Source organism: Vanellus vanellus (genome assembly GCF_965231255.1).
Source record: "Vanellus vanellus genome assembly, chromosome: 3".
In the NCBI taxonomy this organism is placed as follows: Eukaryota; Metazoa; Chordata; class Aves; order Charadriiformes; family Charadriidae; genus Vanellus; species Vanellus vanellus.
In genome coordinates this window covers 57709561-57723250 of record NC_138907.1, presented here as the reverse complement: position 1 = coordinate 57723250, position 13690 = coordinate 57709561, and the positions used below count along the sequence as shown (strand labels likewise).

The following is a 13690-nucleotide window of genomic DNA, read 5'->3' as shown; positions in this document are numbered from 1 at the left end:
GCCGGGAGCCTGACCCTATTCAGCTCCCAGCCTGGTTAGAATTCCTGCTATCCAGTCCCATCCGCAGCATTACCAGAAGCCATCTGACTGTTGGTTTCTCTACCTGGCACCACTTGGAAGACAACAGCTTGGACCCCATTTTCTCACATTGTGATCTTCTTTGTGTTGTTTCTCCTACTTGCCAAAAGTGTAAGTAATCACAGGGGAAAAAACAATAAAACTTCTCTCAACTGTTTTATTTATTGCCTTCTGAAAAGAAGTGTTCTTTGTCTCATGGTTCATTAGCTGACACTAAAACTGTTGTCTGTTTTGTACAAGAAAATTGTCTTGTTTTGTAAATCTTTTATTTCTGACTCAGTTATTCTTGAGTAATTAAGAGTACAGCCTAATAAAGTCGTCCTCCTTTCTTCCAGAAAAAAAAAAAGCATTGCCATAGAGGATTCTTACTTGTTTTGACAGAAGAACAAAGCAATCTGAAATCTTCCATTCGAAAAGGATTATGTTTGAACATTCTTTCCAATTCCTATTCTGGCAAATTATCATTTTTTCTATTTTCCACATAGTTAACTAATTTTGTTTTCTGTGCTTCAGTAATATCAGAGATCCATTTTCTCTAAATTCATAGAGAATTTCACTTCCGTTTGTTCCATTCCTCCCCCTTTTTCTCTTTGATGGTCAAGAGAAACGGTCAGCATCTATAGTCTTAAAAAATACTTCTATTTCATATGAAAAAGTTTGGGAAAATACATGATCCAGTAGCCTTTTTTTCTAGAAACATGCCTGATTCCGCACCTGCCTTTTTTATTTAAAATCTATTATGACATGGCTCATCCATATTTTCCCTCCCCTGCACCATCATAATGTGCAAAATAATGCAGTAACTGAACATCCCTAGGGAAACATGGGTGATGCACACATCATCCACAGAAAGAAAACGAGGAAAAGCAAGTAAACTGCTCTATGCAGTAATAAACTCCCGAGCAAAAGAAGCGTAAGAGCAATTTAATGTGATCTGGTTTTGTGTTTCCCAATCCTAATTCAGCAAAGCATTTCAAAGCTTTTGCACTTAATTTCTTTGAGGAAAGAAATTCTACTGGATTAATTCCTGTGTTTGTAAGAATGTATTATCAGCAATATGCTGTATGGACAAAAATTCAGTTGCATATGTTTTAATACACTCCTAATGTTGTAACACTCATTTTTCTATTTGCATTGTTATTTCATTCATACAATGTTTATGGCACGTAAAGTATTTAATTTCAGTATCTAGAATTGCAACATTTTAATTTGTTGAGTTTTGCCTTTTTTTAACACTACCTATTTGAAATAACGAAGCCATCTTCATTGGAGTTGCTCCAGCTATTATTTGGAGAAAAAAAATCCAGCCCTGTAGCTGTACCATTCTATGATTTCACACATATTATTTTTTTAATATGTATTCTGTTGATAAATCAGGAATCCTTCACCACAATAAAAGAGTAATTATGAACAGATAGCAAATCCTTAATCCCATACCTTTTATTAATACCAACAAACTGAGTAAAAATAATCTACCAAAAGAGGGGTGTCTGCTGACACAACTTTAATGCACGCTTTCAGATTTCTATCAGATCTGTCTTGTGTTGAATACATCTTGGTTTAAAAAATAAGAAAATGTTGGAAACAAATGTTGAAAGCATTCATAATCCTGTTTTATTTTTTTTTCCAAAAGGAAGACGAAGTTCAATGCTGTGTAAAACAAACCTTAAAAAAAGATTGCAAGTCAGTTTAAACTTTGTTCAGGGGTTAATTAAATTACATGGGTCAAAAATCACCTGAACTTTGTTCATGTCAAATTACTACTTTGATTTTTTTGTTGTTGTTATTGTTGTATTTGCTTTGGCTAAATGAACTAAGATGTCAGTACTCTTCCAAAAGTAAAGCAAATACAGGGAATATTAATAGCCAGCTAAGAAGCCATCTTACTTGATGAACATTAGCATTAATATTTCAAAAAATACAGATCCACTGTGTAAAAAAAAAAAAGAGGCATTAGGAAAACCCTTATTCTGCTTTCTGTTGGCTTAACATTCAAGACAGTAACCAAGCTTTGCTACCAACTCCATGTGAAAACTTGCCTCCTCTGAAGTAATGCAGAGAACTTTGCTGGTGGCTTCTGTGGGGCTGGAACTTCACTGCTGGTGCCACGGCTGGTCACGGGGTGGCAGGATACAAGACTGCTGAGCGTGGCAGGAAATCTTAAATCTCCTGGCAGACTTTAGGAAATCATCTCACAACCATAAGATACAGCCAAATATGCATACTTACTTTATGATTGGCTTTCTCAGAGACTATTTCTTAAAGTTATTATCTGGGCTGAGTGGACCTTATTTTGTAATGCACTTTATTTAATTTGCAAAATATGGTAAAATATACTTTTTATAATATTTATTAACATGGATGAAGAAAACGGGTTGTTTTGTTTAGTAATAACTCAAGCAGTTATTGCCTATAGAATGAGCAAAACAGAAGCTGAAACTACTTGTGTTCTCTCACAAAGAATTAGAAAATTATTACACCCTTTTCCACCCTCTAAATTCCCAACCAACGTATCATGAATAAAAATGTTTACATTTCAATCTTTTATTTTACTTTGAAATTGTGGTGCTTTCCTAAGTTTAAGTCTATATAATTTAATATTAACCTTTTTCTTTTGTTCATGTTACATTATAAAACATGTTACATTATAAACAAGACAGGAAATTGATTTTTATCCAGGTAGCCACAGGAGTATAAGAATATATGATTTACCGTATCTCCTCAAATGACTAATTTTGCCAAAGCTTGGGTGTTTTCTGTTTTTTCACTAACAAGTCCCTGAGAAATGATTCTTCAGAGGCAAGTGAAATAAAACCAACCTATAATGCTTTGAGTTGCTAGCCAGATACCAAAATTACCACACTTACTTGAAAAAGTCTCATTTTTCTTAAAATAGCGTGCTCTTTTTTAGTGAGTGGGTTATCATTGCTGAGATACCTTAGAAAGTCCACAATGGTCAGAAATAAATAGGTAAGTCTTCTTTACTGTTGTACACATTCATATAAAATATATAATGGGAAGAGACAACTAAAAAATATAGAAGACAGTTTAAGTGTACTATTAAAACAGTTTTATTGTTCAAATTTCTTTAAAAAAAACCATGAAGTTTAACAACACTCAGAAAGGGTGACAGGCAAGCAGATTTTATGATTACGAGGTGATTTTGGACAGCTCATCATTGCTTTTCTGAAAATAAAGACTTTAGTAATTCAACTGTTTTTTTGTAGCAGATAAGCATTTTAAAATAACTTTTTATTAACTCAGAAGAACTGCCACTTATTTGGCCTACAGATTAATTGCCCAAGGAATACAGCAGCTAGAAGAAAAATTTTCAAGGCAACATGACCAAGGGCAACATGCAATTTTACCAAATATATCTACACCAGGCACATGACTGGAACCTGTGAAAGACCCTTTGCTGAAAAAGCGTAACTTTTTGTTTTGGCACAAGAGCAGACTAAGGAAAATAACAGGAGAAAAAAAAACAAACTTGGTCCAAAATTGTGATAGTTCTCTGTCTAACTTCCAGCTAACTGTCTTGAAGCTCAAGTCCTTATGTGTAAAAATGCAGAGAGAGGTCCCATTTTGCAAGCAGTACAACAGCAGGACAACCCCCACTTTATTTCATCCCTGTCACCCAGAGGTAAAGCACAAAGAATGTCACTGAAGCTGACATTCATTAGCAAGTACTTCCCAAAATTACAGACTGACCTCGGGTGGCCCATGCCTTCAATGCCTCTGCAATGAAACTGGAGGGCTATACGTTGTTCACATATTGCCTATCATTTTCATAACTGAAGTACTGTGCTGCCCAGGGATTTTCTCTTTGCTGTCTCCAGGCCGCTGGCTTTCCTCTATCCATTCGGCTCAGTCTCCCTACTGAAACACTAAAAATCAGCCCAAGTCAGTATCTGTAGAGTAGGGAACAGAAATAAATATCTGTTTTCTATGCATGTCTAGCAGGTAGGGAAGCACAAAAGAAAACTTGGCTTTGTTCTGTCTCCTTACAAAACGTGTGTTTCAGTGAAGAAGCCGTATGTTTCTTTGCGAGTGTTCCTCTGCTGCCCTTGCCACGTCCTTGAGGCAGATACAGGGGAAGTAGTGGTGCTGATGAGAGTGAATCAACCCTTCAAGACGTGTAATGATTTCATAGTCGGGAAGAGCCAGGCTGGCAATGTTGAGGCCCAGCATCCGCGAGATGACCTCCCGGAAGTCTGCCAGCTGCAAGAGCAAACAGAAAGGAATTACTAATAAATTAAATATCAACTAAAGGAAATGCCTGAATAAACATATACATATATGCATATATACCTACAAACACAAGCATTTGTATTAGCAGCGCAAAATATAGGAATTTCTGCTATTGCTCAATACAGAGACCTGAAGAGGATGGAAAGTCTTTTGGGGCATACCTCAAATGAAAAAAAAAACAAGTAAATAGCTGAGGTTCTAAGGATGTTGAACACAAAATGCAGTTTCAAGTGTTCTTTAGTATCCTTCACAGGCATATCTTCCCTAAACAGTGAAAACTGAAGAAAAGATGGGAAGAGGAGTTGTACTTGACCTAGATGCCTGCAAACTATACAGACAACTGGAAACCTGGTGGGCACATCCCACAGCACAGGCTAAGGTGCTGGTCCTGACCTCGAGCCCCTGACCACTGCCTGCCACCACTCCCCTACACCCTGCACGTTTTTGTGGAAGCCACAGCAGAAAAGAGGAAGTTAGAAGAAAGGTGGAGGTTTGACACATCCTTTGGTCTGACTTTGACTTGGAATCAGGATGCAGCCAAAATTCAAGACACAGCCTGAGAAATGCTCATTTTTCTTCTGTGTGTAGCTGCTGAAAATATATCATAGGAAGGGTATTTGGCAAAGTAATTAAAGAAACCAGCTTTCTCTCTGCAGTTCCAAATGGACAGACAACCACAAGTAATTGTCATCACTAGTGACCCTGCCAGCAACTGGATTGAAAACGTAAGATCAGATGAACATGAATGCTGATTTACTCTTCTCAACTCACGATACGGATCATTATACGTCAAACTTCAACAGACAATGCATTACACAGTCCAAATGACCAATGCCTTAACACCCCTTATCGTCAACGCACAATTAAAAGAGGAAAAACTTCATATTTGAGGAAATGCATTTGTCTCGCTGTCTATTTGAATGTCAAGATCCCCATTCCCAGGTATGACAAAGACTCAAAATGTCACAGAAACATCAAAACCGTCAAGAAGCTGGACTCGCAATCTGGTGTGGCAGCACCCTCACTCCACCAATCATGCTGACGGTTAACGGTAAGGAGGAGATAAAAGCACCCCTGAAATACATGTCCAACCCCAAGAACCCCAAGAACACTGTGAAGAACTCTGAAGCAGTTATAACATCTGTGCAAGCTACAAAAACCCTGAAAACAAAGTCTCTGTTCCAAGACTTTGCCAAAGACAGTTTGTTTCATTCCAGTACATCAGTACAGTATAGGGCAGAAGGATTTGAGACTTCAGTCCCAGCTATCTGTGTTACCAAGGCAGTGCAATGTCTTGGGTGAAACATTGGAACAATGTAACACCAAAAACCCCCAAGTTCTCTTCAACACCAAGCCATGAGTTCGCTGATGTGGGCCTCTGGCAGAGTGCTAGGCGAATTAGCAGAAGCTAATGATTTTTTTAAACATGTGGATTGAGATTTTAAACATTTTTTTTAAACAAACAGGACAAGCAGGCAGCAGAGCTGGAATTTGCTTCCATACAGACTTCATGTTAAAAGATCAAGGCATCCCTCTGCAAAGATCCAGTCTTTGGATGAATTAAACCCCCACAAGATGTCTATACAACAAACCCAGCTGATCCCAGCGTCTGCACCAAATGTCTTGCTCTCATATCTTTGTTATTGCAAGATCTTCAACTTAATTACAGCAACTGTGAGTAAACCAAATTGCACTACAACCATGTATCAAATGCAATCAAATTAAATTTGATACACCGATGCAGATTACTGATCTGGCAGAATTTTGCCAGGGGGAATAGATACAAATAAAAAACATATACACAATCACCTCACTCTTCATTTCTGATGGGAAAAGCAGGTCATAGCTATACTGAATGGGCAATAAGTATGTTAAGAATTCAATAACTTTCATTGGCAAATAACCTAAACTGGAAAACACACAGAGCCCTTAAAGAAATCCTTCCATCATTTATGTGAATTTTAAATTGAAGATTTTTTTCCACTTTAATGGAATAACACCAAGACAAAAATAAAACTTTTCTGACTATTATATTGTGGCATATAAAACAGTGCAGACAAAGCTGTATTTCAGTGAAAATGCAGAAAGTGGGTTGACTACAAAGAGAAATTCTCCACATAAACTGACAAATAGAACCATCATTCTTGGATGTAAAAGTGCCCAACCAGAGGACATCAATCTGAATTTTAAAAACTTCAAACAAAAGCAACAGATGATACACTCTAGATGATCTTTAGAACACTACCGCATGTCTCACATGGAGCAAGATGCGTGTTTATAATCTTAAGTGAATACACTGCTGTAAGCACATCATTAATGACTTTTTAACATCTTGCAGTAAAACATATAAGAGCTAGAAAAAAAATAGGTATGTATTTCAGCTTTAAAAACAATAGAGGTATTAAGAACAGAAGTACTACAAGCTAACAGAAGTACCACCTAACTTTCTATTTAAGGCTTTCTTCAATAGCAGTTAATATTTCTAAGATAGTCACAATTTGAAGTAAAGGAGAGAAATAATAAAAGACAGACATCACTAAAGACTCAAAACCAAAGGTTTTTTCTTTGCATCTTCCATCCAGTAAGTAAAATTATCTGAAGTAAAAGAGGGGAAATGAATGCAATTTAGAGTATTAACACAAGATATTAGGAGGGAGGAGCAGAAATAAAAAATAGACACTACATTTTGGTTTTACTCTGTACCTACAGGAAAGTAGAAGGGGTCTTATTCCAATAGAAAGGAAAAAAAAAGGGGGGGAAACTAAGACTGGAAAAAATCCTTATAACAAAACCATCAAAACCTCAACCAAAACATTGACAATTATATTCGTACTACTGCAAATAAGGACTTGAGTTAAACTGATATAAAAATAAAATATATTCGGATTTTAATCTGTAGTTGACTGCAATGGTCACATACTGATGTTATCAGTCCCTGTGAACATCCTTTTGTCATCAGGCATTATGCATACCCTTTATCTAGTCTTATTAAAACACGTCAGCTATGCTGTTATTTATTTATATTCAGAAATATACAACAACGATATATGAAGTCAGAAAGATTTTCTGTTCACCCCACAGGCAGAGGAAATACAGTACAGATATCTGTAAACTTACACTTAGTCTTGTAAAATTTCAATATACAACTGATTCCCCTCTCTATATATTCTAGTAATATCTACTTTTTTGACTCTTCACATATAGCTTCACCCCTCTGGTTTTTACTCTGTAGTATGATTTAATAATGCTTTGCATGCCATTTTTTTAAATGCTTTTATACGTCTACCCAAGAATATGCATGCTTTGTTGTTATTTGCTACAGTTACCAGAGCTGACTGTTAATCCTAAAGCAGATTGGCGGTGCTATTACGCCCTGCTTACAGGACTTCACTTCTAACAATTCAGATGCTTGGATTCTGCATGTTCTCTTAAAAAAAAAAAATTAAAAAATATTTTAAAAAAGAAACAAAACACAGAAATGCCAAAGCTAATTATTCCTCTTAAACTTAGTAGGAATTACTAGTCTAAAGAGCAAAGAACAACCAGAAACACTGTGTTAAATCCCAATTATGAGTTAATTTTAAATTACTTCAATCCAATCTTAATTTTTTACTTCACTTGAGTATGTTCTGCCTTTCTTTATGATCACAAGACAAATCAGTGTCTTAACCAGTTAGCAGTAGTTAAACTCTGTATGCTTTTAATTTTAACAGCATGGAAAATAGCCACGCACTATTACAATGTTATTTAACATTACACATAGTGATATCCATGGAACAACAGTAGCTTTATTTTAAGAACAGATTTTAGCTAAGCAAACTGTTAAGATGCAGAAGAATATGCTATGAATATTACCAACAATTCTCATATTCTCAAAATGTCATTACTGCTAACCAACACTGCACAAATATCAGGCATCGGTTTCGCAAACAGCTTTGCTCCCAGTTCAGCAGTATAGTTCCACCTGCAGGTATTTTGTATGTTCCTGTGGTGCAGGTGATTGTGGATGCTGGTGAATTATAAGTTGAAGCTTTTCATTCACTAACCCAGAAAGCTTGAGAACTAGTGCTATGCTGTGCTTGAGCATTCTGCGCTTTGTAGTCCTCACCTCGCTTTTCCCATGTTCTTCAAATTTGCCCAAAGAACACTGAGACAGTATTCAAGTGGCTTGAAATGTCTTGGGTTCAGTCAGTAAAAAACTCAGCATTTGTGTGGTTTTAGCAAGTACTCAATGTATGATTCCATGGCATAATTTCCTGACTATAATTCCTACCTCCTTCTGTGTGCAGGATGCTTTGTTTCCTCATGTGACATTTGAAGAAATTAAATTTTCCTGCCAAATTTCTAACTTTCATTATAAAATAAAAGAGTGCTAAAGCTTGTCAGGAAGAAAGATCCTCAGGTTGTGGGGTTTTTTCTCCATGTGAGCAAAACAGTATTTTTCTGGACTCATTTTTTGAAATAGCATTCTTAAATTTCATCCAGAGCAATTGCTAAGGCAAACACACAGCATAAAAAATTTAGCTAGAATAACTAACAAAGTTCTAAGCAGCTGAAATAAGGAATTTAAAATTACACATTTTTTACTTTAAAGAAGTATCCTATTGGCTTTCAACAATTACGCCATCTATAATATTTCTACAAGAAATAATATGCAGGGCAGTTACACACATACTCCACAATTTTTTTAAAATTAGAACGGAATACATTTACTAATGTGTTTTCCACATACTCCTTATACCGTCCCCAAGGTGAGTTACCACAAAAATTTTTTCTTACCTAAACTTTAACAAAGATACATGTGACAAATCAGTCCAAAATAGTTACATTCAATATTGTGTGATTTGTTTTGTTGTTTTTTTTTTTTAATTTTCTGATCTTTTCCAACATACTTTGAATTTATGACCTATACATGGTAACATGCAAATAAGTTTTATACCTAAGACATATGGAAAAAATACACCTTAAAAAGATACTAGGATTTTAAAGCATTTTTATACTTCTCCAAAAGGTGATATAATATTTTGCAGTGAGCAAACAAAACAATGTCTGTGTTTATTATATATTCTGTTGCATATATAACTTGAAGAATAGCTTTGCCACTCAGAATCACAACTGTGACTGGCTCACAAGTGTGAGCTGAAATTTCCTTGTTTAATAATGTTCATAAAAGTTTTCAGCACAGAGAGTTAGCCGGTCCACCTATACCTCATTCTTCTATTCTAAGTGACAGCTAGCACTTGTCAAATACCTATACACCTACCTGTCTCTCCCTTTTTGCCAATTCTGCAAGGGTTGTTTTAAGCACCTTCATCTCATTGGTAACTGCTTCGAACATATTTTCATTTTTTTCTTTATCTTCAGCAGCTTTACGCTCCTTTAAAAGAAGTTCTGATTTCACAGAGGTAAGTTGTTTCTCGGCCTTTTCTTTCATTCTTTCCAATTTGCCTTGAGACTTGTTGAGTTCTTCTATTGTTCTGTTCTGCTCCAAAGTTTTGATCTGCGAAAACATAAAGTAATGTTAAATTTGTCAAACATTTTCATCTAACAGGAACAAATAATACAGATAATCAGGAGTAATCATAAGTACTTTAATGTGGTTTCTTATGGGTTCTTCATGAAATGTGTGCACTAAAAGTTATTAACTCAATTAACAAAAATATTTTTGCTTCAAAGACAAATAATTCTCTACAAGCTTTGTGAAAAAAGGTAACTTGACAGACAAAAAACCACAGTGAAAGTTCATTTTCTGCTAGCCCCTGGAAAAACAGTATGAAAAAGAGTTGTCAAATGTTTTGCTAGTAAAAATCCTTCAGTTAGAACATGCACCTACTTATCTATTTCACTCCGTCAGCCACAAGACATAAACTCACATAAAATCAATCTCCTTTTCTTCCAGCAGTGGCAAGCTATCAACAACTGCAAACTACTTGTTTTCACCTGGGTTAAAGAGGGTAATTTATTACTGCTGCAATGTATTAAAACACAGGAACAATGAAAATTTAGCATCTTGCTTTGTGTATACAGAAAAAAAAACTTTTTTCCCCCCCATACTTATCAGAATAGATTTTCTGTGAGCAATGTATGGGAAAATATAAGATTACAGCAATATTGACAGGAAAGAAAGGGATGCATATATCATATTTTTCTTACACTAGTCTGAAAATTTACATTGTACTTTACAGATGCTACTTAGTACATCAAGACAAATTGCAAAATACCCAAAACGTTGTACTATTGTATTTGCTTTCCCCATCTAGATGGGTTTGAGCAGTTCTCCATGAACACATTTATTGTAAATGAACTCCAGCTGTATCCAACTGGAAAAGAATAATGGATAGAAGCACAAATGTAACCTTTTAACTCACCTTAAGTTCATTCGTTTCAGACAGCTTGGCTTTGAGATCAGTATTTGTTTCCCTTGCCAGATCAAGCTGCTTCTGTAGCCTCTCCATCATCTTATGTAACTTTCTGACAGCAAGATTGGCCTCGTCCCTCTCCACAGCTAAGGCAGTCCTTACTTGCTTCTCTTCTTCCAGCTGGGTTATTTTCTGCCGCAAAAGGTTCATGTGCAGCTCTTTGCTTTCAAGTTTTTCTTTCTGAGTCTTCAACTAGTTTTCCAAACACAAGGATATTTGAAAAAAATACATGTGAAAGACAATAGTACCACACAGATTGTTTTGCAAATTTAGTCCCCGTGTTGCTTCTTTAACCTCAACTCCTATTCCTCTCTTGAAAACTCTGTAAAGCAGTATAAACATATACACTAACTTGATACCTCTTATATTACCAATTCATTGTGCTTTTCCATCCATATAGACTGCATGCTATTTGAATATAAATACTTGCACATCATTCATAACATCTGAGATTGTCTGAAATACACTTGTCAAATGGAAGAGGTAAGAGAGATTAATTAAGGAGACAGTGGCTTCAGTGGTTGTGGTAGTTTAAGATATTTCCATCCTTAATTAATTAAGGCTTTCATGCAAGGAGAACCAACATACATAAATAAGAAAGGTTTCGTCCACTGCTCCTATACAAGGTCCAGCAGCTAAGTTTTAGAATTTTGGTGCTCAGGGAGCTACCTGTTTTCAGTTTACCTGCACTGAGCTGCCAGGCTTTACTCTGGAACATCTGAGGAGGAGTATTAACATACATACTGTACTCTTTGCAAGAGAGGCAGTTGCTTCCAGAAAAAAAAAAAAAAAAAAAAAGTGTTGGTTTAAACCTTAGACCTAATTCTAAGGTCTAAACCATCCTGATAAGGCTAAAACCAGATTTCACTCTGTCATAACAGGGTGACAGAGGTCATCTGACCAAATTTGAACCAATTTGTTCCTAAAGGAGCACAGTTCTTGTTGGAAATGTTCAAATTCTTGGTGAAGTACAACTGATGTCCTACTAGTTTCTAGAGAAGTTTGTGTAAGATGTCCCCCTTCCCAGCAGATCCTTTCAGATTTAAATACCGACAGTAGTTGCTTACAGAAGTATATTATATATGTGTATTAAAAAGTAGACATATACACACATATAAACATGCATAACTTTATACATTTATTTAAGACGCTGTGAAAAGCAGTATCACATATTTAACTGACTGGTGGTTTTACTTGTTTTAATATGCAGTCTGTTTGCACAGTTTGCAAATGTTAGCCATCTTCTTTTTACATAACGAACATCTTTGAAATTCCTTGTACATATATGAAGTTCCAATCTGCTGCCTCCAGCAAGCCACTATAGAAATACAGCCATAATAATCTTTATCTTGGAAACAAACAGTAAGACTATGTCTTTTTTGCCTACCTTTCTTCTTAGGCTATATGCCATAGTCTTGTTTTCAATCACTGCATCACCTTCCAGTTTCACTAACTGCTCTACCCGGGCTAGAATCGCATCCACATTCATATCAAATCCAACCTCTGCTGCTAGGCCATCCAGCTTCATCTTCTCATTAAGTTGCTCCAGAAATTTCAGATACTAAGATAAGATGTGGAAAAGTGGGTAAAAGAATAATTAAACTTCACTAAAAATCCGGAAGTAATATTTAAAAACAATTCCCCCTACACCCACAACCAACTATACGTAGTCAAGTCCACTATCCACACGAAATAATGTACTGAAAGGGTATGTTTATAGTACACACTTCTGACACAATTGCAGATTCTCCATTTGTCCTTTTTAGTCAACATTTATTTTGTCCATAAATCCCTGGACCTACTGTATTTATCTTCTTGGCAAGACCAGATTGGTTTTTGCTCCTCTGCAGTAAGAAGAGCACTAGGTATATATGTCTGCTTCTGACTCCAGTTCCTGTCTGTGGCTCTGCTGCTTTACACAACCATGCATTGGCAGGGAGAAGTTAGAAAGGACAGACATACACTCCAACTAATTGCAAATCCTGTGATTGCCCACTGCTGTGAACTCTAAAATGAGTAAAACTGTTACCAACGATGCCATGGGTGAGATCTGATGTAGTCTGAGGAGATCCAGGAATGTTAATGTGATCAGTCTTTTGCCTTTCTTTGGAACAGCAAGTTTTAGAGATAACAGTTATTGGTTTACAATTTGCTTTAAAGATTATTTTAATTGCATCTCCATCTGGTTTACTGATGTGAACACATACAGATATTAAATATTATTTAAGCTGTTTTTTCCTGGGTTTGTCCTGCCCTGCTAGCTCTTTAAAAATTGCATTAGTTCCCTGGTCTCAATTAGCCTCTCTTGCAAAATCCAGAGCTCTCCTTCTCACTAAGAACTATGTTTGCCTTTATTTTCTCTTACCTCTGTTGCAGGTCATAATCTTTGCACGCAACAAAGAAAAACAAAACAGAACACAACAAACCAGTTCCATAACTGTTACTTGAGCCCAAGATAATAAAACATAGCAAGAATCTCTTTTTGTTTCATGATCCTTCTAGTTCAAAAAGTTAAAACCAGCAGCAGCAGTAGAAAGCACTGAAGTGGTTCATTAACAGAAAAAAATCACAACAAAAATCTCTTTATTGCAGCAAAACCTAGACAGACATTAAGAAACTAGGGCCACATGTTCTTCACAGAGGAAGCAGAGAGGAAGGAACAGCTCCATTTTCTAGTTTGCTCCCAATGTGGTGGATGCTTCATTCATAAAAGTTACTGTATCATAGACTAATGCAAAACAGACAGCACCAAATTGTTGATTCTTTGCAAATTCAACTTTCTAAGCATTGATCTTGGCCTGGTAACATGCTACAACTTCGTCTTTCTTAGCTGTATTGGATGGCTGGTTTAGCCTTCCAGCTAGTATGTAATTTTTCAAACTCTTGGTACGCGGATGTGTTATAGGTTAACAGTGTTTTCATTCATACAATTAATAAAAAAA

At 36.0% G+C, this 13690-nt stretch overlaps 1 protein-coding gene across 1 annotated transcript in view; it reads right to left on the bottom strand.

The window, feature by feature from the left end:
* Positions 1-4071: 4071 nt before the first annotated feature.
* The window catches only part of CCDC170 (coiled-coil domain containing 170), a gene marked incomplete at its 5' end in the record, with an annotated part of 46696 nt that continues 37077 nt past the window's right edge, over positions 4072-13690 (bottom strand). Inside the window, 4 exons of the mRNA XM_082480717.1 lie at positions 4072-4299; positions 9593-9829; positions 10698-10940; positions 12136-12309. Coding sequence (XP_082336843.1) covers positions 4099-4299; positions 9593-9829; positions 10698-10940; positions 12136-12309 — 855 coding nt within the window. The 3' untranslated portion in view covers positions 4072-4098. The remainder of the gene's footprint in view (positions 4300-9592; positions 9830-10697; positions 10941-12135; positions 12310-13690) is intronic.